Here is a 27,375-nt window from a genome sequence, read left to right on the forward strand (position 1 = left end):
CTATACTGGTTTTCTCCCACTTTAAAACTGAAAGAGATCCAAGTGCATTTCTTTCTCTTGCCCTTTGGTTGTCAATTATAAGCTTTTTAAGTCAAAAAACATTTGACTTTAAAAAGTGCAAGTGGAATAAATATTCAAACCAGTTATAGCCAATATTATCAAAGCAGTCTCTTGTGGATTTTCAGAATCATTTATTGGATCTTTGAGAATGAGATATTGTTGTAGCTGCTTGCCTCTGCCTGATGCTACTTTGATCACTTCAAAACCAGCCAATAATGCCTCTGCCACAGTGCCAGTTTAGCCATTTTTATTTGCTTTCCTGAGGCTTTCAATGTAACAGCCATTTAGAAGAAATAAACTTAGAACAGAGACCATGCCAGTCTTGGTTAAACTACATGAGCTAAAACCCTAAAGAAACAAAACCAAAAACATATGAAAAACACTCCACAACAAACTACTCTAGACCCTCACATACTTTATTTAGCACACACCAGGCAGTTTGCTGGAAGTTGCAAACCTTTCTGAGCTGATTACTTTGTATTCTGTAGATGCTCTGCCGTCAACAGTTATGAAAGAATTATAAAGGACTTTAAATTAAAAAACCACCAACTTTGGAATGATTCTTACAAAACAAATATAAAACCCAACACTATTTTGACAGGAATTATATATTTTCATCAGATTGTCAGTTCACCCAGGACACAAACTATTAACCAGATGATCCAGAACAGGGTTTTATAAAATACATGACTGTGTGATCAGATTACACTTTAGTCTTTTCAATGTTTTAGTAATCTAAACAAGTTCCTCAAATGTGAAAAATGCAGACTGGAGTGGGGCTGAAGAGTAAATAAATAAATTTTTAAAGCCAGGTGTATCTCACTGATCTATTGCAGATAATATGATGCCTTTTTAGCCTGTCTTTCTCCAGAAGCAAAAGGGTACATGCTAGCTCTTAGTGTGAGGGGAAGGAACAGGAATCTGTACATTTCCTCTTTGGGCACAGGGACTGAGTTCAGCTAAACTGAAATGTGGGATAAGAAGGCTCAAACATTACAGTGTTCTCACAAGTGTAAGGAAACATGCAGTCAAGGGGAGGCTGTAGCAGGAAATTAAAGCTGATGATACATCAGGAACCCATATGATGAAGGAGAGGGGCAGAAAAGGAAGATTTCTTATATATGTACTACACAATAATTTCACAGAACAGTAAGTGAAGTTCCTGAGTACCACACACAGAGGCATTGTCTCCCTCAGTAAGAGGCAACCTAACAAAATATATACCAAAGTATGTCATCCCTTAAGAGAAGAGAGAGGGAACAGTGATTACCTTCCCACGCTCTGATCTCAGACTTTAAATCTTGGCTAAGCCTTGCCACAATCACAAGACTCTGCAGAGGAAGAAACGTGCTCTGGCATCTTCCTGGGGCATTAGGAGCATCTCCAACAGAGCAGAAAAGCCAAGTGCTTTTCCCACTGCTGGAAGACAGTACACACATGCCAACATCCAGGCTGGGGAGAGGAGACAAGCTGGCAGGGAAGTAAGCCTAGACCAGGGCACAGGAACAGCACTGCAGATGCACAGCCAAAGCAGTGCCCAGTGATTTTGGCATTAGGGGCTTGTTTAGAACCACAGTACAACTGCAGCACACTGAGTCCCAGGGCTGCAGAAACTACTTTAACTGTTCTGTCATTAGGAGTCAGCTGTGGAGTTGGCTGGGCACTTTGGCAGGACTCCAACATTTCCTTTGCATTAACTTCCTTATAAACACGTGCTTCCTTTGCATACAAATTACAGTAGAGACTTCCACTATTAAGAATGCAAGTTCCCAAAATTATCTCCCAGCTTTATCTCTGGATGACCCAGAGAACAGGATAGCAATATAATACTGCTGGCTCCATTACTGGGTTTAGTTCCAGCTGACTGCAGATAACATCATGAAAGTAGGAAATACATAATAGGTCCATAATAATCCAAATGGAAACTCCTCTGGTCACTCCACTGCAAACAGCGACCAGGACTTGTATTGCAGGTTAACACTGAGAAACAACTTGTTGCTGCCAGGTATTCCAGTGAAAGGTCACCAGTGGCTGCTGTAATGATAAGGACACACTTAGGAAATGTCAGTCACCAAACCAGAGCTGCCACAGAAAGCAAAAAGTAGAAACTACTACTAAAACAAACTCCCTCAGCTAAGCTGAGAAAAGCCACTGTCAGAAGAGTTTCTATAAAAATACCACACACTAAGATGTTACTGCAAGAGAGTAAGAAATAGGGAAATGCTCATTGGAAAAAGAAAAAGGCAGCAGACTGAAGGGAGAAAACCCCCACACATTGAAGACAGTTCCTCAAATTATGGTTATAAAATATGGGGGGTGATGATGACAGACAATTACATCTCTCATTTTTATTTTGGTATCCAACATGATTTTAGATTCTTTCCCTAAAGAACCTGAGGTAGAAAATTTCAGATCCAGTGTCTGAAGTTGAATAGGACCCTAACTATTCAACTTCAAGCACCATTGTGTAACAGAATGTGCCAGGTCACCTTATGAATGCATCATAATAATAAATGGAAAAAGATAACGTGGAGATTGAATGCTGAATTCTCTCATGTCAGGTACATAATAAGCACTAGGCTAGTCCCTAGAGATGGTGGCTGGCCCTGAGCCAGCACAGCATCCCAAGGGATGGAATTTATGAAGAAAAACTGAAACCAGGCTTCTGGACAAGAAAAGATGATTATCTGAGCCAGAGAGCATTCCTACAATAAGAAACTAAGTTTATGAAGGGATCAAGGGAGTCTAAAATGAGAGGAAAGATAAACCTAGAAATGTCTGTTATCTGCTTCCTTTGCAAGCCAGCCAGAGCTATAGCCTGACACTCCATCATCTTTCTCCTGAAGGAATGCAGAATCTTCTATTACAAAATCACCTTTCTTGGAAGCGCAGCTGGTTGCTTCTCCTTTGTGTGCCCCCTCCAACCTTAGGACAGTCTGTGGGTTGCTGGGACTGCAGACAGGAAGTTATGAGCCCTCCCTGTCCAAGTTATATTACTCTGAGAAGAACACTGTTATAGAGGCCAGTAACTTCTTGAAGAAATTTCATGTTTGATAGCTTTAACTAGCTATTGTATGCTACTACTGCCCTCTTACTCTCATTTCCTGCTTCTTTCTTATCTAAATTTTAGACTTGGCAGTGTTGTTCTTCCTGAGATTTAGCTGTACATGGCCAAAGCCATGGTAATTCAGCTGCAGGACTTGGATTTTCAACAGATAATGAACATGCATACAGGACTTTTCCCACACACTCTTCCAGGAAATCTTAATTAAAGTGAAATATAACAGGAAGAAACCTGGTATTACTCAGTCTGGTGATTATAATACATGTGGTTGTTGATTTCTGCTAAGACCTAGTCTTTCATGGAAGCTCTAAATAAGCAATAAAGCACTAAATGAATGAGAAAATTAATGAAGTTTTCCATAAGCACCTAGAAGAATCTCAAAGGCGAACACTAAACAATATTTTACAATAATCTAACTACTTGCATGCTAGATTTGTCTAATCACGACAGATGAAATCCAGAACTATGCAATATATGTATGAAATATATGTATGAAATCCAGAACTTGCAATATATGTATGGCAAACGTGACAGAAATGCTTTCTATTAGAAAAGGTTTATAGGAAGCTTTTTCCTTTTCCTTTTTTTTTTTCCTGTAATTAATCAAATGCAGTGTTTAATTAACTTCTGCTCAATTAAGCATCCAAACACAGACTGTGGCACTAAATGGGAAAGCAAATTTAGCAGATAAGGTTTTTTCATTGGGCTGATTTTAAAAACTAAGTGACCACAGAGTGCACATGGTAATTAATTTCATACATTTCTCACTGCCTATACTGAATAATTAAAATATTCACAGAGAGCAAAGACAAAGCTCAGTTCTCTGTACTCTCATTTGGATCAAGATATGACAAATACAACTTTGGGCTACTTAACAGATTGTTTACCTCATCAATATCTCAGTGAGAAATAAAAAGTTCAAATCAGAGCAGAACAACTCAGAGTAGGGCAAGTTTTTGATTGGAATTCCATTAATTGAGTTCTTCTTTGGAGAACTCTGGCACACACAGCCTGAAGCCAAAGTGAAAAGGGGCCCTTCAGCAAAAAGATCACAGGGAGTCAAGGGTTGTTTCTTGTCACAAAGCTGAAACCTAAATGTTGCCTAAAATTTTCTTTTTCAACTGAAAAGGAACTTCTTTTAATATATGATAAAATACTGTATACTGCAATTGATATATTAATATCTTTTCCTATTATATAAAATTTACTGTCACGTTATGAGTCCCCTTGAAAAGCTCACCTTCCCTAAGTAGTCACTGAAGAAGGAGCAGGTGCATTTCAAGGACTGACTCCTCAAACACTGGTGTCAAAATGTAGAGACAAAACAGATTTCTGTTGGCTCTACCTTCCCCTCACACACTGATAGAAAAACTAAGCATTATTTCAGAATTCTTGTTTACTGCCTGCTACATCAATGCAGACTGAGTCACTTCCCTAAATATTCTTTGCAAAGAGCGGGAAAGGTTTTCAGTGTTTTCCCTTGAACACCCTTTCCTCCCAAGTGATTGGTCCAAGAATATTATTACAGGTTCCAGGGGAAAAGTAATTATAATTTAGGCTACACAATGCTTTCCATTTAGAGTCTACTCATAATTGTTAGTTCATTTTGAATGGGAAAATTCAAACTTACAATATCATTTAGAGAAGAAAAAAATACATTTTCCCCCCCTATTTTTTGAGAGTATTCCTAGTATCCCCATGCTGAAGAACAGGATTTGATATCCTGCACCAAGATAACAAAGATGTGAGAGATGCAACTATCAAAAGAGCATGCTCCTGCAAGACTTTCAAATCTCTTCCTAACAAAGCCTTGTTAAAATTCAGCAGGTACCTACTTTGAGGATTCAACAGATGCCAGGATAAGGAGCTAGATAAGGCTTTTCCTTGCTATTCTTTTCCCTTGCAGAGGATGAAGCCAAAACCATGAGGCAGGGGACTGGCTCTGCTGTTCTCTCTGTGCTGTCACTGAGGCCAGAGCCTAAACTCTGAACAGGAGAAAAAAGAAGTAGCCATACATGCAGAGGAGAAAGGAGGGAAATATTCAAGCAAAAGTGTAGTAAAAAAGAGGAAGATGAAAAAAATCATATGAGAGAGTTTTCAGGACTCTGACTACTGGGGTGTTGATCAGAAAGAAGTCTGAAAACAGCACTTGGGAAGAATTTGGAGAAATGAGGTCCAGGAGAATGAAACTTCTGCAGTCAGCTAGAGAATGTTCACTTGCAAAACATGAACTCAAACATCTGACCCCAGTGAAGCAGACAAAACTGGTTCATATCATGTGAGGATATATTAAAGAGCAACTGCCAATTATGCTGCCTAGTTTGTCTATGTAGAAGTCTGAACCTCAGGACTTTCCAGAGTGCAAATAAAGTGTGCATGGGTTACCTTTCTTTTATTTTTTTCCTTGGTTTAAGTCTTTAAAATGTGAGACTTGCTTTAAAGATACATTATCAAGTTCAATTCTGTGAAATTTAGAAGTTCTATTAGAAAAGCCTAGATTTTCTAATATAAAAGCCTTTTCAACTACTGTTTGATATTTTGCCCACAATGATTGTCTATAAGCCTCCTCTTCCTTCCAGAAGGATAGACAGAAGCAGATTTTAATTCTAAAAGGCTCCAGCAAGGTGTCCAACGGCATTGACTCTCATTACATCTTGTGGCCATCTCTCCTCATTTTGTTTTCTTTTCCTCTGCACACTGTGGCTATTAAAAAACCTCAAACCAGCAATTAAGTTTTAGAAAACAAAATGGATGGCAGTTCAATGCACCAAAACTGGACCTTACTGTTACTTAATGCCCAGGCTCCTATCAGTACATCAGGTGATGCAAATCATCTACAGCTTCCACCTCAAAATAGAGATGTTAAGTTTCTAAAGAGCCATAGAACGATGTAAAAATCTATACTGGAAGTCAGGCTTGCCTTTTTAAAGTTTTGTTTGCACTGTGCTTATACTTTTAAATGAAAAAAGAAAAGGTGGAGGAGGTCAGATGGGCCGGGAAAAAGTTGGAGGAGAACTTGTGCCTCCTCTTCTGTGTGACTCCTCATGTGCTGCATCTCTTGCCACAAGCTCACAGGGGCAGGGTGAAAGCTGGGAGATGGCTGAAAGGCACAGAGAGATTTGCACATGCATCATCCCTGCCTCTAATCCTGGCCTTTTGCTCCTCCTTCCCAGTCCATGTGGCAATTACAGCTCTGGTGTTTGGTACAGGCTCTTCCCTGGCCAAGGTCCACCTCAGCACCCAGAACACCTCAAAGTCCCTGATTAAAGAGCTGCTACAGCTATTCCTCCTCCTCAACTCACTCATTTTTAAGCAAAGCTGTCCTCAAACAGCTCTTTAAAAAAGGAGATATTTTCTTTATAATTGGCTCATCAAAAGCTCAATTCTTGTTGTCCAGATCGTTCATTCTTTGAACTTGTGCTTCAGTGAGATTTTTGATAGGCAATTTATCTAAAACACCCTGAAATATCCTTAACCATTTCAGAATGATGATAAGGCTGACAGCATGGAGGATTCACCATAAACAGTGGATTTGTCATGTCCTTTGTTTGTTACTGCTTTGAGGCTTTATTGGAGACATGCACAATGACAGGAGATTCTGAGGTTATTCACTACCCATGGCCTCCAAAAGGGATCCTGTCACTGAAACAATAAAGCTAAATAGATTCAGAAAAGAAATAAATTTTAAAAAGGGGAAAAAAAATCTATTTTTTTACAGAGCTACTTCATTATGCATTGCCCACCAGGGTACATTCTCCCTTAACAGTAGCCAGCTCTAAAGACCAAAAAAATAGAATCATGAGAGAGATACTGCAATGAACTCAGGTAAATCAGTTTTGTGCCTCTCTGTCTCTTGGAATAGACTTAACACTGAATGATAGGAAACATTCAGGTATGGGTGAAGGGAAAAATAAGAATATTGATGCCTGCAAAAAGAGACTTGGAAGTGGCAGAGACATTATAAACAGGATTTTAATATGATGTGAATTACGAGCACTTGATACAGAGGGGATGATATATTGATTTTTCTCATTCTGAACTATGCATGTCACTAAGATCAATGGCAGTCACAAACCTATATCAAGGAAATTATAATATGTGGAATTATTTATAGAATGGCTGCTTCAGGTACACATCAACTGCAGCATCATAATGGCCAGACTTATGACTGAGGACAAAGCCATCTATTACATATTGTAAATGATAAAGTGTGCATTCCCATCATTGCTTCATTTACCACATTTTTCATAAGTGAAAGAAAGAACTAATAAAAGGATTCTTGTACAGCCTTTTTTTATAAAGAAGCAACAAACATTGTATAGTTTATCACTAAAAGACAACAATTCCACTTACAAACTAAGTCTTTACAAAAAACAGCTACAGGCAGCATTTTCCAAAACAGAATTATGCAATGTACACCAAAGCAAATATGCTGAAACTTTGGGAATCACTTCTGGATTGCTCAAAATCCTGGGGACCCTGAAGAAGCTGAAAAGCAGCAGCACACAGGAGTCCAGCATCTCCAAGGTTCTGGTGGCAAGAAAGCATGAACCTGTAAACACATGCTTCCCTTTTCCAACAGCAAAAGCTGTGTCACCACTGGCAGACAAAGAAAAAGTCTAATAGCTACACAGGCACCTTTATAATTTTCATATCTCAAAATTATGGCATTTCCAATAAAGTCTGCTTTTGAATCACCATTTACTTCCACAGCTCACTTAGTTTCACAGTAGTCTCTACCTCCTACTGTTAACTCTTAAAAGAAGCCTTTCAAAGGTCAATCCAAACTGTTAGGATTCTAAATGGTAAAATTGAATTTTTCATGTCTACTTGTTCTTTTGAAAGGCTTAAAAGCAATTTGTGGCAATCAGCACAAAGGGATTTGATTGACAAAGTTTAACAAAGTGATCTAGAGAAAATTCATTGGGGAAAAAACTGCTGAAATTGCAAATTAAATGGCAAATAGTTTTTCTCTGTCTGCCCTTGAAAGAAAATAGGTTCTCTTCTTAGATGTGAAAATCATGCTAAAAGCTTCTAAAAGTACCTAATGAAAATTTTAGAAATGCACAGCATTATCTTTCAGATATGCACAAGTAATCAAATAAAAAAGCAACTACAAAAGGACAAGTGCAACAACGGCTACCAAACAAGTCTGTTGACCTCATTCACACAAACCTCAAAAACACAGCTGCCAAACTTCCCTCAAGTGAAATACAGGACATTTAGCTAAAACACCTGTGGAAATCAAGAGCTGTTCTCCTCTCCTTTGCCTATCTGCTCTTTCCTTCCCCATCTGCTGTCTCAGAAGGCCTTTGTACGTGATGCTCCTTTCTCCATCTGCGGACAGGGAGGTGCCCAGCGGGAGGATCCCTGCCAGGCTGCCCAGCCAGCAGCGCTGTGTCCCTCCTAACACTGCTCCAGAGGCACTCCAGCCCAGGGCAGTGAGCAGCATCCCTGCTGTATCAATGTGTATCTGCATAACCCTGCTTTGGAAAACAGCAGCAAAGATCCAACCCACCCATCACCATCTAGGGACACATCTTCAACTGCCAGGCCAACTCTGAACGGGAGCGCTGTGGGGCGAAGGGCGACGCTCCCATTTGACATTTTTACTCTTCTGTTCGGAATTTCTGGGCTTTCACTGACCAACTCATGAGGGAAAAAGACTATTTGGGAAGGGAAAAAGAGGAATTTGGCTGGGTTTTTTTTAAATTTTATTTTTAAACCTCTAGTTATGTGAACAGTGTTATGCTGATAGCAACCAGCATAGTTAGAAGATTTATTTCTTTATTATCCTTTATTATTTTGTGTGCTACTGCCACTATTGCAAAGCCTTTGCTTCAATCCTCAGACAATCCTATCACCCAAGTCAAAGTCATTGTTTCCTAGGTAACTCATTTTTCACCTACTTTAGCTCAATTCTGAAATTCATATACAGGGTAAAGGAGGATAAAGCTTTTGTCTGTTTGAAACTACAGCATAACTGATAGATTTTACATTTTTGTAATGGTGCTTCAACCTCATACCCATTTGCTTGTTTAATTTTTAAGTATTATTCTGATTTTTTGCCTTTACAACATTCTTCTGTGACTTCAAATTACTGTTGCCTGCAAATATAACTAATGTGTTAATCTTCTCAACTTTCAAATCGGTCACATGACATAAACCCACTCAGAATCATTTATATTTTGATCTACAAAAACCTACTAGATTTTTTTACTAACAAGTTCAGGTTTTTTAAAATTATATTTATGTCTGTGAAAATTTTCCAACCTACTACTCTACTCAAAGCTATTCTAACATTATGGTGATTTTAGGTAATTAATTAGTTTTCCTGGGTCTGGTAACTTACTGTAGCTTACATAATTTGTATTTATTGGAGACATACAAAAAAAAAAAAAAAAAAAGCATTTGAAATGCCAACAAACAAAATTTAACACAGAAAACTCAGAATTCATTAATGATAAAATATGTAGTTATGAAAGACTGCACAAAACTCATTCACTCACTGAATCACTACAGAGACTGGGGGATTTATGCAAGGTACAATACATCCAAAACAATACAGCTCAGTTCAACACACCACATCTCACTGCATCAGTAGCACCTTGTGAACTAAACCTACAACTAAGCCATCTCAGCTCATTTACTCTTTATAAAATTACCTTTTTTCTTTAGAACAGCTATCTCTGCCAAAGGACAAAGGGTTTATGTGGGTAAACCTACAGTATTAATCTACACATTAAGCACCTATTCTGGCAATAATAAATATGAAGGTCCAGAATTACCCATTACAGGCCATAAACATGATTGTTTACTTTTAGGATCTTTATAAATCCATCATACAAACCATTTGTGTTTGTGGACAAAAGTCCAAGATATGATTCAGTTACTTCTTTGCAGGATGACCAAAATATTTTCTATTGGTTTTGCAGTGACCTTTGTTATGTGTTATTCTAGTGTCAGGGATACACATTTTAAAACTCCTACTGACAATATGATTAGAACTGTTATTATATGATTAAAACTATATGATTAAGCTCATTAAAACCAATGAGGAAAGTTTCTTTAGATAACCTAGCATCTGGATTAATTTTATGATTGACACTTGTTTGCTGGAGAAGGTTTTTTATTCATCAAAGACTCAGGTAATGAAAAATCTTTACATCTTTTAATTACACATTCCTGATGACATCAGCCTCAATTTCTGCATAGTTGCAATTTAGAATCAAAAGTGTTTTAATTAACTTCTTCTAAAGCACAGTAAAGATTTTATCAGATATTAGTGGCAAACACCACCAGTCCAAACCTACTTGGATGTTTCTTTTCAATAACACAGACTAGTAAGAATTGCTGTCTGTAACAAATGTTTCTTTTGCTTTCTCAGTATTTGTGTAGATGTCGAACAAATAATTTAATGGCTGTGCAAATGCTTTTTAAAATACCCTCAAAACTGAAATATAGCTTTTTTTAAAAGCAACTGCTGTTCAGACTACTGCTCAGATTCTACAGTCGGTGAGCTGACCCTTGCAAGATTGCACATTATCTATCTATCTATCTATCTATCTATCTATCTATCTATCTATCTATCTATCTATCTATCTATCTATCTATCTATCTATCTAATCTCCCAAACTGTTAATGACAGATAAAACACATGGCTGCAAAGAGCCTGCACTGAGGTGACTCAGCAGCATTTAGGCTGCTGCTCAGGCAGGCTCGGGCTCTCTGGGCATTTAGAACCAGCCTTAGACCCTTTGTGCTGGCAGTCCTGGCCTAGCTCCAATGCAGGGAGCCCCACCTACCTCCTCATGCAATCCAGCGCCCGAATGAAGAAGTCTTTGTGCAGCTGGTGCTCGTCCCTCAGGATGGAGCACTGCTCCAGCGTCACTGACATGGATGTCCTGTCTTTGGCACTCTTGCAGCAGGTGAAGCGCACTCCGTTCAGCTTCCGGCAAATCTGAAACGCGGGCAGGCCCCACAGGTTAGCCCTCGTAACCAGGCAGGCTGTGCAGCCCCTACAGCTCTGCAAGCCCAGAGAGGGCATCCTGACAGCTACAGCATCTCTCAAGAGGAAAGCACCTATTAGTGTTAGTACCAGTACACTGAGTTCCTGAATTTGACATTTTTTTGTAACTATAAAAGAAACAGTACCTTCACTGTTTCCTCACTTAATCTAGCAACTACCCTGTTCAATGAAAGCTAAATTGTCTGAATACCTAATGAATAAAGCTATGATAAGTCTTAACTCACAAACATGAATGTAGCAGACTACTTGTGAAGGTATGGAGACAGATAAATCTAACTTACATAGTTTTTATTTTCAACAGGTAAACTGTTCAATGTATGGCTCATAATTAATACAGTTTAACACAAATGACTGCCATGGATTGTCTTTCCTTTCACTTATACTTTGAAAAAGTTACAACACATAAAGGAAACACGACATTTTGGAGGATGATTTCTCCCCTTAGGAATCAATCTGTGGTTTTACCATTCCATTAGTTTATACTATGGTTTCAAACAATATTTTACTAGAAAAAGAAAAATTGGAGGAGAGCTTCTGTGCCCAAATGTGGGTCCACCTTTCCCCAGATATAACTTGTCCTGAGAAAAGGTAATACTTTGGTTACACCTATCCCTGGAGAATCATAGGTATAACAGTATGAAACCTCAAAATGTTTGTGAGAATAGGGCAAGGCAATAAACTACAGCAGTAATCACAAAAAGGAAATTCCCACATCGGCTGTCATGGGAGAGCTCACAGGATGAACTGGAACATGATCAGTGTCAGCTCAGCAAATAAGTGTTTCTTCATCTCCCAATTGCATTCTCAGAAATTCTATTAAAAATCAATAAGTAATACTAAATTCTATTAAAATCAGAAATACTTAGACCCTTTAAGTTCTTTGTGATACCATGGTGAGGGCAATCTCAAAAGTTTAATTTAGGGAATCAATTAAGGGAATCTTAGAATCCAAAGAGGTACAGGATAGTGAAGGAGAACCTATGAGTGTTTCTGCCATCATATAATTTAAAAATTTAAAAGTTAAATCTGTTTAAAAATTTGAACAGTTGCACTGGGATTTAAAACAAGTACTATATGATAATTTTCTTAAATAATTATGTGAAAGAAGTTAACTGTTTCATTGAAGAGATTAATTCTCTTTGCACTAGTATCTTTGGAAGTCCACGATTCATGGGGGCTATTCCATGTGAATGAGTCCTAAAAAAAATATAAAATATTAAAAAATCATTTATAAAATAAAGTAAAAAAATCCCAGGTAATTATTCTGGATGAGTGATGGGCTCTGATGCAGGGAGACATAGGAGGAGAGGAAATACACAACTTGTACTAAATTTATTCTTACGGTCCAATTATATCAGTGATTACATGCAGGTACAGATACATATGTGGAATCTTGTACCTCTACTGCAATACAAAAGTGATATTGCACAGCTACTGCACTGACAAAGTTTTATTCTTACATCTTTTTCAATAAATAAATGGAATATAGAATAACAGTGTGTAGATCACTGGAACCAGAAATACACATTTCAGAAAGTTAAAGTAAGGGAACCTAAAGAGAAATAGAATTCAGTGAATGAAAAACCTGAAACACTTTGTATGTCCAAAGAATGCTTTTCACCCGTGAAATTATTTTCAGGGAACCCTGAATAGATGATAAAATACAGCTTCCTATACCCAAAGTTTTAACACATTCTTTTGTAAACAATTTTATACTGTATCTTTTACTTTTCTAAAAGCAGTGTTTCATAGTAATTGCAAGACTGGTACTGCAAGAAAAACTTATATTTTTCCTTACAAAGGAATTATACTGCAATAGCATGTGATAATATTTATTAACAACATGGCAAAATGTTATTAGTAATATGAAAGTTACAGCACTGTTATTAATACAAAGATACAGTTAATATTTTCTTTTCCCTGGTGTTAATAAAACATCATGGAGAATGTTATAAATAATTTTGTATCAAATATTTATTTGCCTTGAAGGGTATATACATTTGAAAGTCTCCCAAAACACAAAGCCTTGCTTCACTTTCAGTAGATACCAAAAACACTCTGCTGGTATAAGGGGGCAGAGATACCAAGACCACTACGTGGCTGAATTTCACATTCCTGAAAAGCTTGAGCTCTTTATAAACATCTAAGAGTTGTTTTCCTGGCCTTTTTTTTTTTTTAGTATGTATGTGCAAACCCCACACAACTGGGAAACAGAAAGGAATTATGGGGAAAAAGTAAAGTAAGTATTAATCACTGTTAGATAAACAATTTTCTTTGTGTTCTCCCTGTGTCTGACTGTCCATCCTTTGCATGTCTTTTGTGATAGTTACTTGTGAAATTAGTTCAATTCAATCATGTCCCACATCATACCTCAAGGACACTAAAAAATATTTTGAGTAATTTTATATTATCAAAGAATGGATATGAAACAAATCGCTCAAATTCTAGCAGGTTCTACCAGTTTAAAAAGTGAGAAAAAGAAATTGTCTGCAATTTAGGTGGAGGAAATGGAGATAAATTTATGAGTGGAATGAGTGATTATGAGAATGAGTACATTAAAAACTATTACAGCACATCTGCCTCCTTTAACCAGGGAGTTTTCCAGTCATATCCTTAAAATCCATTGCACTTACAATGTCAGCAAGCTTATGAAAATGAGTTTATGATTAGTTCATCAATTTCTTTGAAACAAGAGAGCTTACCGTTGCAGCCAGCCACATGATTTCTACATTCTTTCTCTTTTTGGCCTGGATATTTTGATGAAGACTTTCTAGCAATCCCTTTAAATCATTTTGTTCTTGAAAATGTGGTAAACCTGGGAAAAAAGGATAATAAAGTTGCTCATTTTGATAAGGTTGGTGATATGATTGTCCCGACTAAAGAATGCTCATGGTAACGAACAGGTCTATTATTTAACAGCCTTGTTTGGGAACACAGGATGGAAATTACCAGCTAAATATTTAAGGAATAAGCAAACCTTATGTCTTTCTGAGTATTGCTTTGTCCTCCCTAAGATCTTCATGTGGAAATTTAAAGTATCTTCAACCTTTATCTTATAAATGGATGGTGAAAAACAAAATCAAATCTCTGCTGTAGTTCTGTTCATCAGCTATTACAGACATTCAAAAGAAATCAGAAAAATAAAAAAAACCGTGAGTGTATTACAACCTGCTTTAATGGGATGATTTTTTTTTTTATTTTAAAGTCAAAAATTTTGGTTTTGTTTTCAAATTGAAACATCTAATTATTGTTTTAAAATGTGCCTTAGATTTTTATATAACGTAACATAAGTGTTAAACAGCACTTTGTATCCCCTCTAAAAAGTAACAAAGTATATTTCTCCTGAAATTAAGTGGGGCTTTATTTTGAAGTAGAAAATAATTTTAAGTTTGCTTAAAATCCAAAAATTTACCTGCTTGTTCTGGTTATGGCATTTAAGCCTAAGTTTAATTTATCCTACATCTCTAGCAAAAATTCAAGAGTAGGCAATTTAATTTCCCCCTCTGTTTCATATGTATATAGAGGAGGGATTTTTCTAATGTTGCATTTATCTCCGCTAGTTCTGAAAATCAATAAAATCAAGCGGAATCAGTTTTTTGAAATTATTTCTTCTCGTGGTGGCAAAGTAAAAAGAATTTTAATCACAGTTCTCACCAAATAAAGGGGTCAGAATCAAGTGAAACAAAGTGAAACTAAATTGATCAATGGATACAGTTTTTTCAAGCAGAGAAAGTAAATTATCCATCCAGTGAGGGGGAAAAACCCCACAACCCAAGCCCCAAATCCAAGCCCAAAGACTTATACTCAATTGAAAGAATAAAAATGAGGGAAGTATTAATGAAGGTCAATATCCATTCTCCTAACGTGATCCAAGCTGGAATGAGCCCTCTTATCAACAGGCTTTTACCTTTTACATCTAATAAATTCTGTAGTTTTCCTTATCCATGATTCATAGTAAGAAGTACTTTAAATATATTCAAAAAGAACTAAGTTGCTTCACTCATACTGTGCTGTCTAAAAAAACCTCACAAACAAACAATAAAAAAAGAAAAAGGGAGGAAAATGTACATCCAGAATCTGTTTTGCAATCATTTTAATTTGGATTGTTTTAACTCTGTATTACAAGTTCTGATTGTACATTAGATAATGTAGAGCACATAAAAACACATCACGCTCTGCTAGACTATTACACTTATGGGTGCATCTGTTTCTTTAAAACAGAGAGCACAAAATTACAAAGATGCTTGGGGATTATGCAAATGTATCACTAAACATTTTATTGCTTCCAGGCAGCTTTCCTTTGGTTCACTGCAGAAAATGCAACATCTCAGAGGGATGACTTCACCACAGTACAGCAAGAGTCTCCTAATTTACAGTACTGCCAAATGAGTTGCACCTTGACTGGAAATGATCAATTGCTTAAACTCCTTGGGTCCCCCACAGTACTAAACCACCAAATTTGGCTTATAGATTATAAGGGGGAGGAGCCTGGAAATACCAAACAGCCTTGTTGTTTTCAGTTAATTATGTACTACTAAACAACTATCTTACATTTCTGGATCCTTACTCTCTTAGCATTTCTATAAAAGCAGTACCATTTTGGTGCTTCAATCAGAGCTATATTTGGTCAGCATTTTTGGTAGAAATCTTGTTGGAAACATGCTCTTATTTTCAGTTTCTGCTAAAAGAATTTAAGAGGCTAAGAAATGGGTAAATGACGAAGTGTATGTTCATCTTAAAGAAGACACAAAGTCAGTGGATGCTTAGTTACAAGCAAGACTATTATTGGCAAGGAGAAATACAGACACGAGGAAAACTAACAGCAAAGGTGGCAATACCTTTCAGGGAGTGGAAAATTGAATTCTTTGAAAGGGAATATATGAATGAAGCAGCAGGCCAGGGAGGCTGCCAAGGGTGGGTGCAACAGCCTGGCAAATAGGGCTGCGAGTCCTCAAATTCTGTTGGGCTTTTTGAGCACTGTTTGGAATTGACAGCCTTGGGAACACAGTCCTGCATTTGTTTTGTAGCACAGATTTGGCATTATAGGAAATCATCTGGATAGGTGGGACAAAACCATCAAAAAGCCATCAATATTGAATGCCTCTCACTTGGCCCCAGCACCAGCGTTGCTTCCAGCCTTGTATGGAGGTTTGTCCTCCAGAGGTGGGGGAACATGAGTGGGATTAAAGTCCTCCCACAAATGAACAAGTTTGAGAGCTTCACTTTTTTCCCAGGGGGCTGGTTTAAAAGGCACATTTCTCCAAGGCAAAAGAGTGACTCTGTATACTGGCAGGGAGCTACTGGGAAGGGCAGTGGAACCAAAGGGTGCTCTGTGTTCCATAAAAAATTGTATAAAGAAGAGACTCAGTTCTTTCTTCTCAGAGAAAAAAGCAAGAAAGTTATAATAACCAGAAAATACATTATGAACTAGACATAACTAGTTCTCAAAAGCCTTCACAGTCTGAAAGAAGTCCAGGAACTGTGTGGCTCACTAATAATCCTTCAGGAAGGCAGTACTAGTTTAAATTCTGTTAATGAAAAGTAGCCAATACTATCTGCATGCAAATTTTTGCTTTTATAAAGTAAAATCCATTTATGAGGTAGCAGATCTACCTTAGTCCTAACCTGGATGAGGTTAGTTTTTTGAGGATGTTTTCTTAGCAAAATTCCCCTAAATTAATCACCCAAGTTATTGTGTGAGTTTCTCTGTAGACATCCTGGAAATAAATACCAGGTCTGTGGGTGGATGGATGGGCATCCTGCCTACACCTTAGGAAGAGCTTTTGTTTCTGTCAAAATTATTAACAAGTTAAAATCATCCTGATATAAGAGATACACATGTATTCATACGCATGTGTATCAAAGCTTTACACAGCATTTAAAAATCAGGCTGTTAAATCTCCAACATTTGGGACTATGGTTTGGGCATTAAAACTAACAGGATTCCATTGATGCAGATCTTTTCTTTCAGTCCCTGCTTTTGGCAATAAGAGTAACAGCATAGTAATGTTTATGTTTATAATACACAATTTCTATAGGAGTGGAATATAGGGCCTATTCTAATGAAACCTTGTTATTCATATAATGATGATGTGGCTCATTGCTTGTATTTGGATCTGCAGATTTCTCAATGGTTCACCAAACCTCAACACATTTTCAGAATAAGAACAGAGGGTATGACTGAAGCTGATGAAATTTGCCACCAAGTATTTATGTAAAAATACAGTAGGTACAGACTGTCCTCTACATGAAATATTAAGAAACTTATTATTTTAATAACTTAAAATAGCTGTTCAGTTCATCATTCCTCTGTTTCATTTTCTCTGTAGTTTCTGCTGTGGCACAGGGCCTGAATTCACTCCTGAGATCAGCAAGGTCATGTACAGACACAAAATGTTTAAATTTATGGAACAAGTTATGGAATTCTGCTAATATTACTGTCTTATAACCTTTTACCCATTCAAAGCTTTTCAAAGCCATCTGGACATCGCATTATTTTGTACTCACAATCAGGAGGCATTTTTTCTGTAAATAACTTGTAATATTCTTTGAGAAGTTCTAAGTTTTCCTGGTTAATGTTTTCCTGCAAAGTGGTATCTCCAAACCTATGAAAATACACAATATTGAATTATGAAAAAAACCCAAAACCCACAAACAAACAAAAAAAAAAGATAAATTATCCTTCATAATTATTTCTTTGCATAAGGAAATAACTTTGGTGCTAAATGCATTAGATTTTGTCAAACATGCAGTTGTTAAGTTCTTGTATGCTTTGGAATTAATTTTTGGAAACGAGATCATCACTGATGCATACTTCTTCCAAAAGTTTATCAACAAAGCAATCTATTTACAAACATGCAATAAGGCACTTATTTTTTTCCCCTCACAAATCTTGAATAAATGGAAAGGCACTTTGGGGGAATTCCAAACGGTACCACAGGCAGAGAACACCCACTCCTCCATCTCTTAGTGCTGCTATTGCTTAAGCATATTAATTTCTGTAAGAGCTGGCCAATATGGAAGTGACACAAGATGGAATAGAAGCTTATCTACAAACTAACTAGAGCTATAAAAACAAATATCTTTCTCTTTGAGATCAAGATTTCTACAACAGCCACATTTCACATGCCAAGAAACTAAATCTCACAGTACTACAGGAGATAGGATTGTAAAGACAAGAATGTCCCCATGACAGTTAGGGCCAAGTGTTTGAAATTCATCCTTAGAATAGATTTGAAATGGGAATGGAGGAATACAGGGAGAGAGGCATGGGCAGCTAAGTGAGAAACTCAGAGAGAAGGGGACACAGATCAGAAGATACCAAATATGCTGCTAAATTGTGTACAAGGGAAGCAAATATTTCAATAGGCCACAGGGAGAAGATGTGACTACTTCCTCAGTAGCCATAGCTGCACTGTCACATGAGAACATTTCTTTTAAACCAGAAATATTCTCAAGTGTATTTTATCAAAAAACAAATAAAAAGATGTTTTTTTCTAATAGAGTAACATTTCCTAGAAATGTGCCACAAAAATGTTTTTATAGTCTCAGGTTCTTTATCCCACACACCCCTCCATATTTTTAGCCATAAATCATGTGTGGTGTTTTCAGTCTCAAAAACAAATGTACAACTTTAGGAGTTAAGCAGTACTTTGAATTAAGACAAAAGCAGATTTTAACTGCATGCAGAAAAGCTGCTTCTGCAGTGAACTTATTTTCTTGGTAGATATTAGTACATACCCATATTTATAAATATGTGGCTATTATGTCTTCTCTTATGGCTTTCTTTGCACACAATGTAAAATGACCACTGCTTATGGCCTTATCTTCATCTGGACTTTTTCATTGTTCTACATTGCTTCATAGCTTGTGTTTATTTCCTTTAACACCTTTGAAAATACACACTGAGTCAATGTGAGATTGTCCAAGAGCAAATAACAAAGAAGATTTGTTTCTAATCCTGAGAGATAGCCTGTACCAGCATGGAGTACTCGGACAGAAAATGAAACGTGGCATTTTCTTACCTCTCTGCCAGTGTTTGCTGTTCATTGATTCCAACATTAAAGAGCACTGGATACATGCGAAGCAGCTTTCCTTCTTTAATCTCTTGTGGCAGCAGCTCAAACATCTTTGCTGGAAGCTGGACCTCTATAATGTAATGTTCACTAGGAAAAATGAAAACAAGAATAAGGATGGGGTTCATGATTGGTCTTCTTCAAATTATCTTCCTAAATTATAGAGAATGTGTAGACTTAAAAATCCTTCCCTTTTTCCCTTAATTGAACCATAAAAAGGGATGATTCAACTTGCTTGTTTTAAGAGCATAACCAAGCTATATGAAGGAAGGCAGGTATAACAGTATATAACTATAACTTCTTTACTGAAGTGAAAATAGGACTAAGGATGAAAGCAGCAAAAAAGTCCTCTGCTACCAAAATATCAATAAGAATACCTCAATTCTTACAATGCATCCTGCTGAGTTACAAAAACAACTTACTTCCAAAGTCACAACTTGATCTGGTATCCATTCTAAAAGTAATATGAGCAAAAATGTTTCATAAAAACCCAAAGTAAAACTCGCATTTTCTTCAATGGTTGGATTTTCTCTCTGGGGGTAGAAAGCATCACCAACAACAAAATGGTCTCTGTGAAGATAATGACTGAATGCTCATCACACAAGCGTGAATCCTGTTTTAGGAGAAGGGATATGATGTATAGCAGTTCTGGGCTTATATTTTTCTTCAGTCTGATGTCATGAAAAATGTACTACTTTGGCTGCCAAGTCAAATTCTGATCACATGGAAGCCCCAGGTTGGATTCCACCTGCCTTTGAGAACTGGTGCCTGAACCCACAACAGAAACAATGGGATAATGTTATCTTAGCTTTTATTAGCTTTCTTTTCATTGTTAGAGCAACCAATCGAAATTAACAAAAAAAGAACAGACTAGAAGAAAACCCATTTGTTTCCAGGATCTGGTATTTTAATCAGAGAGGGCTGACTGATGATGGAGGCTGAAATTTTCACTTCTGCAGAGAACATTTGAAATATGTCACCAGCAACAAGGAGTGTTCCAGCAACAGGACGGATGAAGATCTATCCTGCCTACAGAAGTCAGGCCAAGGAAGTCACTCAAGTTTTGTATGGAAATTTAAGATGGAAAATCATGAAGTAAATAATCATGAAGTCCCTCCAACTCTCCATTCATACACTTGCTAAAGAATAAAAATGTCCTCTGGAGAATTTGGGTGAGAAAAAGACAAAACACCTTGAAGAAAAATGTCAGTTTCTGCAGTAGCTCTGACACCTTTAGCAAGCTTGAGGGATGACTGGCACCAGCTCAAGTGTTTGGAAAAACAGATTCCACTTGGAAGAGCCAGTGATGATGTTTAAACTTTATTCTGCTCATATATCTGAGAAAGAAGTAAAATGGATGCAGTGCAGACCTGTGACTGCAATGTAATTGCATTCAGCAAGGGCAGCAACATCTGCCTTAGTACAGGCTAAACTGGCATGCAATCTTTGAGCAAATGCCAGACATTCCCCATTGAGAGGGAATATCAGCCCTGAATGGAGAATACATGTCTCAGGGAGGAGGGATGAAAACTGAAATAGTTCTGCTTCCCAGGTAAGTTTGTGTTTTGTTCAATTAATCCACATGTGAAAGAAATAGAGAGTTAGCAAAAAGGATAGTAAAGAATGTGGCTCCCATGACCTGTGCATAGTAGTATTAATTCTTAGCCTGCCTGAGAGCCCTCCTGGCTGCTGTCAAGTACTACCAGAACATTCCTGTGATGGAGTGCTTTGATGAGCTTGAGAAGAAAGTCTGGTTTAGTCTAATTCAAAGAGCATGTGCTACAGAACCAAACTGCCACCAAATCACTGCATTGTTACATTTAACTACTCCCAAAATCGCTACAAATCTCTGCATGTGAAAGAACACTGAGAAATAATGGTCTTTAGGCATGATAAGTTAGTGTCAGAACAATTTTGAGACTTCTCCCCTTGTCCTTTTTATTTTTCAAAACACTTTTTGAAGTCTCAGAGATAATCCTTGGTAACTTTAAAAAGTCTGTTACCAAGTGCACAATGAAAACAATGCGTTTCTGGTTGTGGAAAGAAAAGACCAGAAAGCTATGAAAGAGCTGTCTAGAAAGTCCTGGAGTAGTACTGAAGTCAAGTGGAGGCAAAAAAAGCAACAAGTCAAAGTACTGGAAGACTGGAGGAAATCTGGAGGACTTGCTTGACATAAGTTTGCCAAAGATCTTACAGGTCTGTGATTCTACTTAAAGAAAAAAAAACCCCAGTAAATTTTATTGTCATATGCTGTCTCTCTTTCATGGCTATATTCAGTGCAGAGCTATCAGGCAGGAGATGGATTAGGTGGGTACAACATTTTCCAACAAGATGGAAAAATCAGTACCTAATTTTTAACATTTCATGACCTTTCAGGAAAACAGAGTGGAGAAAGTAAGCCTGTGTTTTAAGACACTAAATAATATATCTTCATCTATTTAAGAAGAAACTGTATAAATTTAGGTCTTAAATATTTAAATGTATAAGATTTGCCTAAACAGGACTGCTTAAAAATATCCCTCTATAACTTTCTTTGCATTATTTATTCTCTAATATTTGTTATCATCACATATGAAGATAGACAAACACTTGTAATACTGGTAGAATGCTTCTAAAAGGTACCCTCCACATGGCTGGGGGTCATGGATCATGCAGCTGCTTTGAGTTGGCTGAAATTGCACACCTTGAACTCATTGCAGTAAACTCAAAACAAGTAATTTATATGGATGTTGCTTTGTAAAAGAAAAAAAAATGCACACATGGTCAGTCACAGCAACTCAGCTTGGAGGTTCTTTACCCAGCTCTTCTTTCAGATAAATGCAATGTTTTAGATCACTTCAGTGTGGCTTTAAGTGCTAGTCCAGTCTTGGGCTTTGTTGATAACATGGTATAAGAGACTGTGATACCTCAAAGTTCATGTGCACAATCATAGAATGGTTTGGGTTGGAAGGGACCTTAAAGATCATCTAAATGCAACTCCTCTGCCATGGGCAGGGATACCTTTCACTAGACCACGTTGCTCAGAGCCCCATTCAACCAGGTCATGAACACTTCCAGGGATGAGGCATCAACAACTTCATAGTGCAATCTGTTTCAGTCCCTCACCACCCTCAGAGCAAAGAATTTCCTCCTAACATCTGATCTGAACTTCCCCTCTTTTAGTTTGAATCCATTCCCCCTTGTGCTTGTAAAAAGTTCCTCTCCAGCTCTCTTGTAACCCCATTTGGTACTGGAAAATGCTGTAAGGTCTCCCCACAGTGTTGTCTTCTCCAAGTTGAACAGTCCCAAGTCTCTCAGCCTGTCTCCATGAGAAATGCTCCAGCCCTCTGATCATCTTTATTAAGCCCATCTTCATTAAGACCTTTAATTGGTCCACATCCTTTTTGTGTGGGGTCCCAGAGCAGCATGCAGTACTGCAGGTGGAGCCTCATGACAGTAGAAGAGAGGGAAAGCCATCTCCCTTGACCTGCTAGTCACACTGTGATGCAGCTCAGGATACTGCTCTCTGAGCTGCATTCTAATACATGAACCCACCTAGCTGATCCAGGAAAGCCAACAGACAACACTTCTGGACTGCAGCAAAGCTTTTGAAACAGCCTGTCACAGCATACTCTGTGGACAAAATGTCCAGCAAACAGCTGGATAAGCGTGTTATGTGATAGGTGAGCAGCTGGCTTACAGGTCAGGAACAAAGGATTACAGGGAATGGGGTGACACAGCAATGGTGTCCAGTCACTAGTGGGGTTCTGCTGGCTCCCTCCTTGGCCCTGTGCTGCTCTTCAACATCTTTGTTCATGACCTGGATGCAGGACTCAAAGGAATGCTAAGTAAGTTTGCTGATGATAGTAAACTGGGAGGAGCTGTCAACTCCCTTGAGGTCAGAGAAGCCCTCCAGAGACCTCAACAAATTAGAGAGATGGGCAATCATCAGTTGTGCACAGCTCAGCAGGTGAAGGGCCAGATTGTGCATCTGGGATGGGGCAGCCCTGGCTGCAGGGGCAGAGTGGGGAATGAGAGGCTGGAGAGCAGCGCTGTGCCAAGGGCCCTGGGGGTGCTGCTCCATGCAAAGCTGGGTGTGAGTCAGCAGTGCCCTGGCAGCCGGGAGGGCAGCTGTGTCCTGGGGGCATCGGGCACAGCACGGCCAGCTGGGCAAGGGAGGGGATTGTCCTGCTCTGCTCTGCGCCGGGGCGGCCTCACCCCGAGGGCTGGGGGCACTGTGGGGTGCCACGATGGAAACAAGGCATGGAGCCATTGGAGAGTGTCCAAAGGAGGCCACGAGGATGGGGAAGGGCCTGGAGGGGAAGTTGTGTGAGGGGTGCCTGAGGTCACTTGGCCTGTTCAGCCCGGAGAGGAGGAGACTGAGGGGAGACCTCACTGCGGTTAAAACTTCATCAGGAGGGGAAGCAGCAGGGCAGGCTCTGATCTCTTCTCTCAAGTGAGCAGTGACAGGACTCAGCTCCAGAAGGAAACAGCCTGAAGCTGTGTCAGGGGAGGTTTGGCCTCTAATAAAAGAATGTGAATTCCTGAACAGAATTCCACCTCCCCTGGGTGGCTGGTGTCTACTACCCACACCAGAAGATCAGTGCACTGCTAGACAGTGCCACACACTTTGGATTGATTTGTTTGTGCACACAGAATATCAGGTTTAAGCACTTTCCTAGAAAAAACAATGACAAGTGAATATGCTGACTCTTCAATATAAGAATTTCTAGTTTGATTTTCTGTCTTGCATTTCTACAGTCTTTTACTCTCATTTATTGAGCCATACCATATAACAACTAAAATAAAAATGGAGGGTTTCTAAAAAAAATATTAGAAAATAGCTAGATTTTCACCTTTTCATCTTTTATTTTTATGGTTGACTTCCAATGCTGTTTGATAGGAGCAGTCTCATCACAGCTCTAAGAGGAATGGGACTCCTCCACATAAACCTTATAGATTTTATTTTCTTCTGATACCAATCCCATCCACTGAATATCTGCCAGCAAGTACAGTACAGCAATCACGGGCTGTGGCCCTTCTTCCTAAACACTGACTGCTCCATCAATCCAGAATGCCTGAGGCAGCTGAAAGCTCCAGTCTCCTTCAAATCCAGGACCTCCTGCTGTGACAGGTGCCACAGTAATGGCAGCAAGCCAGCAAATGTAGATGTTGGATTTTTCAGGATTTTTGACTGCTGTGATTTACAAAGGATGTATTTCCTCTGTTTTATCCACACAGAATAATTATTCTTAATTATTCCCAATGTATTGCCTATCATACTCCAGCCTTCCTGTTATTTATTTCAATCCCTTCTCAGAAAGCCCATATGATGAGAGTGAATCATCCAGAATAATTAAGTAAATCAGTGGTGAAAGCCTCCTTGAGAGGAAACATATATTTTCTAAAAGTTGCTCCTTTTAGCTGAATTTAATTTACAGTCATCTTAAGAGCAATGATACTATTAAGGAAGTGATTTTTGCAAAATAAAAGTATTTGGAGCTTCAGACTAGAATAATAATAAAGATGAAAAATCCATTCCAATCTTGTTAACCCTCAAATAGCCAAAATTAATGGAGTTCTGCAGTTTATGTCCTGATATTCAGCAGTACTTATGTGAGATTTATAAACAATAAGTGATTTTGTGCAAGGATTTCTGAGACTGTGTATGTCCTGTGTGATTTTCAGCAGCTAAAAAAGGCTTCCATTTTTAAAAGTGACTACTAAATTTTTAATACTAAGTGGCATCTGAGTTTCTTGGTTTCCGTCTTAAAAACAATCAAGGCCTAACTCTTGGAATTGCAATTTCATTTCTCATGCTGAAATACAAATTCAGGACATTCAAAACCAAAGTTTCTCAGTTAGAGACCACATTCATAAATAATGGCCTTGTCACCTGTACAGGATTCAGTATCCATGTGTGAATAATGCCCCAGCAGCTGTGCACAACACAGACATTGTTCAGATTAATTTGTATTAGTAAGTGGAACTTGTAGCTTTTTATCAGGAGAGTAACCCAGAGCTTACTGGCTTTTAGAATCCCTACTACCTCACCTTCTAAAAAGTAAAACAATGCACTTTCAATAAAATAGAATTCAGCAACAAGAAAACCATTAGATGGGTTTCATGGGCTACAGATTAAAACTATAGCTTAATTTCCTGGGCTCCAAGAAACAAAGTTCTTACCGCCTTCCAGTTATAATAGGCAAAAAATCTTCTGACTTGGCTTCAATTACTTTAAACATTACTTTCTGCAAATCTGAAATGCCCACAGCCATGTCTTCTAGCATCCCTGCTTCTTCACCTACATGGAAAGATTAAAGAGACTATTAACAGAGTTGGCAGATGGGTCACTGTATAGGTTAGAGTAAAGCAATATATTTTCCAGTCTGTGCATCTAGAAACCACAGTTCTAAATCCACATTACAGTAACCTACATAAAACCAGACTAATTTCTTGAACTGCTGACAATTCTGTGGCCTAAATGGTAATCATGAGTATTAAGCAATTCTGAAAATCAGCCTGCTCTATATAGGCATAAAATAACCTCAGAAAAGCCATTTTTGTCTATTCTGAAAGTTTTTAAAAGGCTTTCCTGCTGGTGGAGGAGAAAGGTTTTGAGAATGAAAACAAGCATCATGCAAAATGGAGAAGACAGCTATCTCCAAATGAGCAAATGCATTAAAAAGCTGCACAAATGCTAAATTCCTCTACTTTAGTCAAAATCTCTGATTCAGGGAATGATTCCAGTAGATCTAGTTCAAAGTTTGAAACATAAGGCAATTTCTCCCTCCAAATTTCCCTTTTAATACATATCAATTAATGGCATCTGTAACAAACTATGAAACTGTTTTCAGGCTAACAAACTATGAAACTGTTTTCAGGCTATCTTCACATTATCAGCACTGGTGATCAGGGCCGAGGCTGATAAAAGCAGTAAGTGTTTAAATCTTCTGTTTGGATTAATTTTATAATCCTGGTATTTTGGGTCAGGTCTGCATGGAACAATTAGCAGGCCGTGTTCTCTCAGGCACTCAGAATGAAACAGATTAATAATTTTTGCTGCAAAATTAACAACACAGTATCAATAACTTCAGCTGTGCTATTTGATTCAACAAGCCAAATTAGTGGAAACAGAGCAGAGGTTAAAATAAGAGCTTCCTGGGTAACTTCTGGGCAGGGTACACAAGGAACTTTGTCCAAGAACAATACTTACTATATGTACTAAGGAGTCCTTCATACTGCACGAGCAATCCAACAGTATGAAGCTGTTGTAAAAATCCTTGATCATGTAAACCTGTGTGCAATTTGATTACAAAACCACAGACCAATCCAGCGAGCTGTAAAGATAATTAAAACACATGCAACTAAGAGTACTGTTACAAGACGTATAGTTCAAATGAGGCTTGCTATCATTATACACAACAGAGGTAACACCTACATATTTGAGAAATCAGCATAGGTATTTCTGTTTAGTGACTATATACATGATTTCATAATAATGTATTTTGATGGGTTTTTTTGGGGTGTATAAAGTAGTGAAATATTCTGTTAATTTATATTAGATAAGCCTAATTTGTTTTGTATCATTATGTGCTATTTACACTGACATAAATAAGACCAGAACCTCACTTGTCAGGCTTCAAACATGTAAGACTGTAAATTATGATGTGAATTATGTGAATTTAACATGTGAATTATGATGGATTTGAAAGTGGTTCAACATCTAATGGAACTGAATCTCCTTGGCAGTTGCAACATACAACTTAAGAGAGAAATTGAGTGAAATATTTAGAAAAAGATCTATCTGGAAAAAACATGATATACAGGAGAAGATATAAAGAGCTTCAGTTATTTGCCAAGGGAAGACAGTTCTAAGGAAAGACATGCTAATAGTATTTAAACACTTAAAATACTGCTACAAACTGAAAACAAATAATCTCCTCTCTATTTCCAAGGTGACCAGGAGAAAAAAATCTCCCTAGCTTGGATGCTGCCTAGCCAGTACCCCGTGAGGCCACATCTAGAGTGCTGTGTTCAATTCTGGGCTCATTAGGACAAGAAAGACAAGGAGCTACTGGAGAGAGTCCAGAGAAGGAACACAAAGATGATTTGGGTCTGGAGCATCTCTCTTATGAGGAGAGACTGCAGGAGCTGGGCCTGTTCAG

The 27,375-nt window shown here is 38.0% G+C and overlaps 1 protein-coding gene across 8 annotated transcripts in view; it reads right to left on the reverse strand.

The window, feature by feature from the left end:
• INPP4B (inositol polyphosphate-4-phosphatase type II B) overlaps positions 1 to 27,375 on the reverse strand; it is a 289,342-nt gene that overhangs the window by 21,915 nt on the left and 240,052 nt on the right. For all 8 annotated transcript variants that reach the window (XM_054632668.2, XM_054632667.2, XM_077176707.1 and 5 more), the window contains 6 exons: positions 26,424 to 26,547; positions 25,394 to 25,511; positions 19,178 to 19,318; positions 17,661 to 17,758; positions 13,856 to 13,968; positions 10,930 to 11,084 (listed from right to left, as the gene is read on the reverse strand). In XM_054632668.2, coding sequence (XP_054488643.2) covers positions 10,930 to 11,084; positions 13,856 to 13,968; positions 17,661 to 17,758; positions 19,178 to 19,318; positions 25,394 to 25,511; positions 26,424 to 26,547 — 749 coding nt within the window. The remainder of the gene's footprint in view (positions 1 to 10,929; positions 11,085 to 13,855; positions 13,969 to 17,660; positions 17,759 to 19,177; positions 19,319 to 25,393; positions 25,512 to 26,423; positions 26,548 to 27,375) is intronic.

This window comes from Agelaius phoeniceus, chromosome 4, assembly GCF_051311805.1.
Source record: "Agelaius phoeniceus isolate bAgePho1 chromosome 4, bAgePho1.hap1, whole genome shotgun sequence".
Taxonomy (NCBI): domain Eukaryota; kingdom Metazoa; phylum Chordata; class Aves; order Passeriformes; family Icteridae; genus Agelaius; species Agelaius phoeniceus.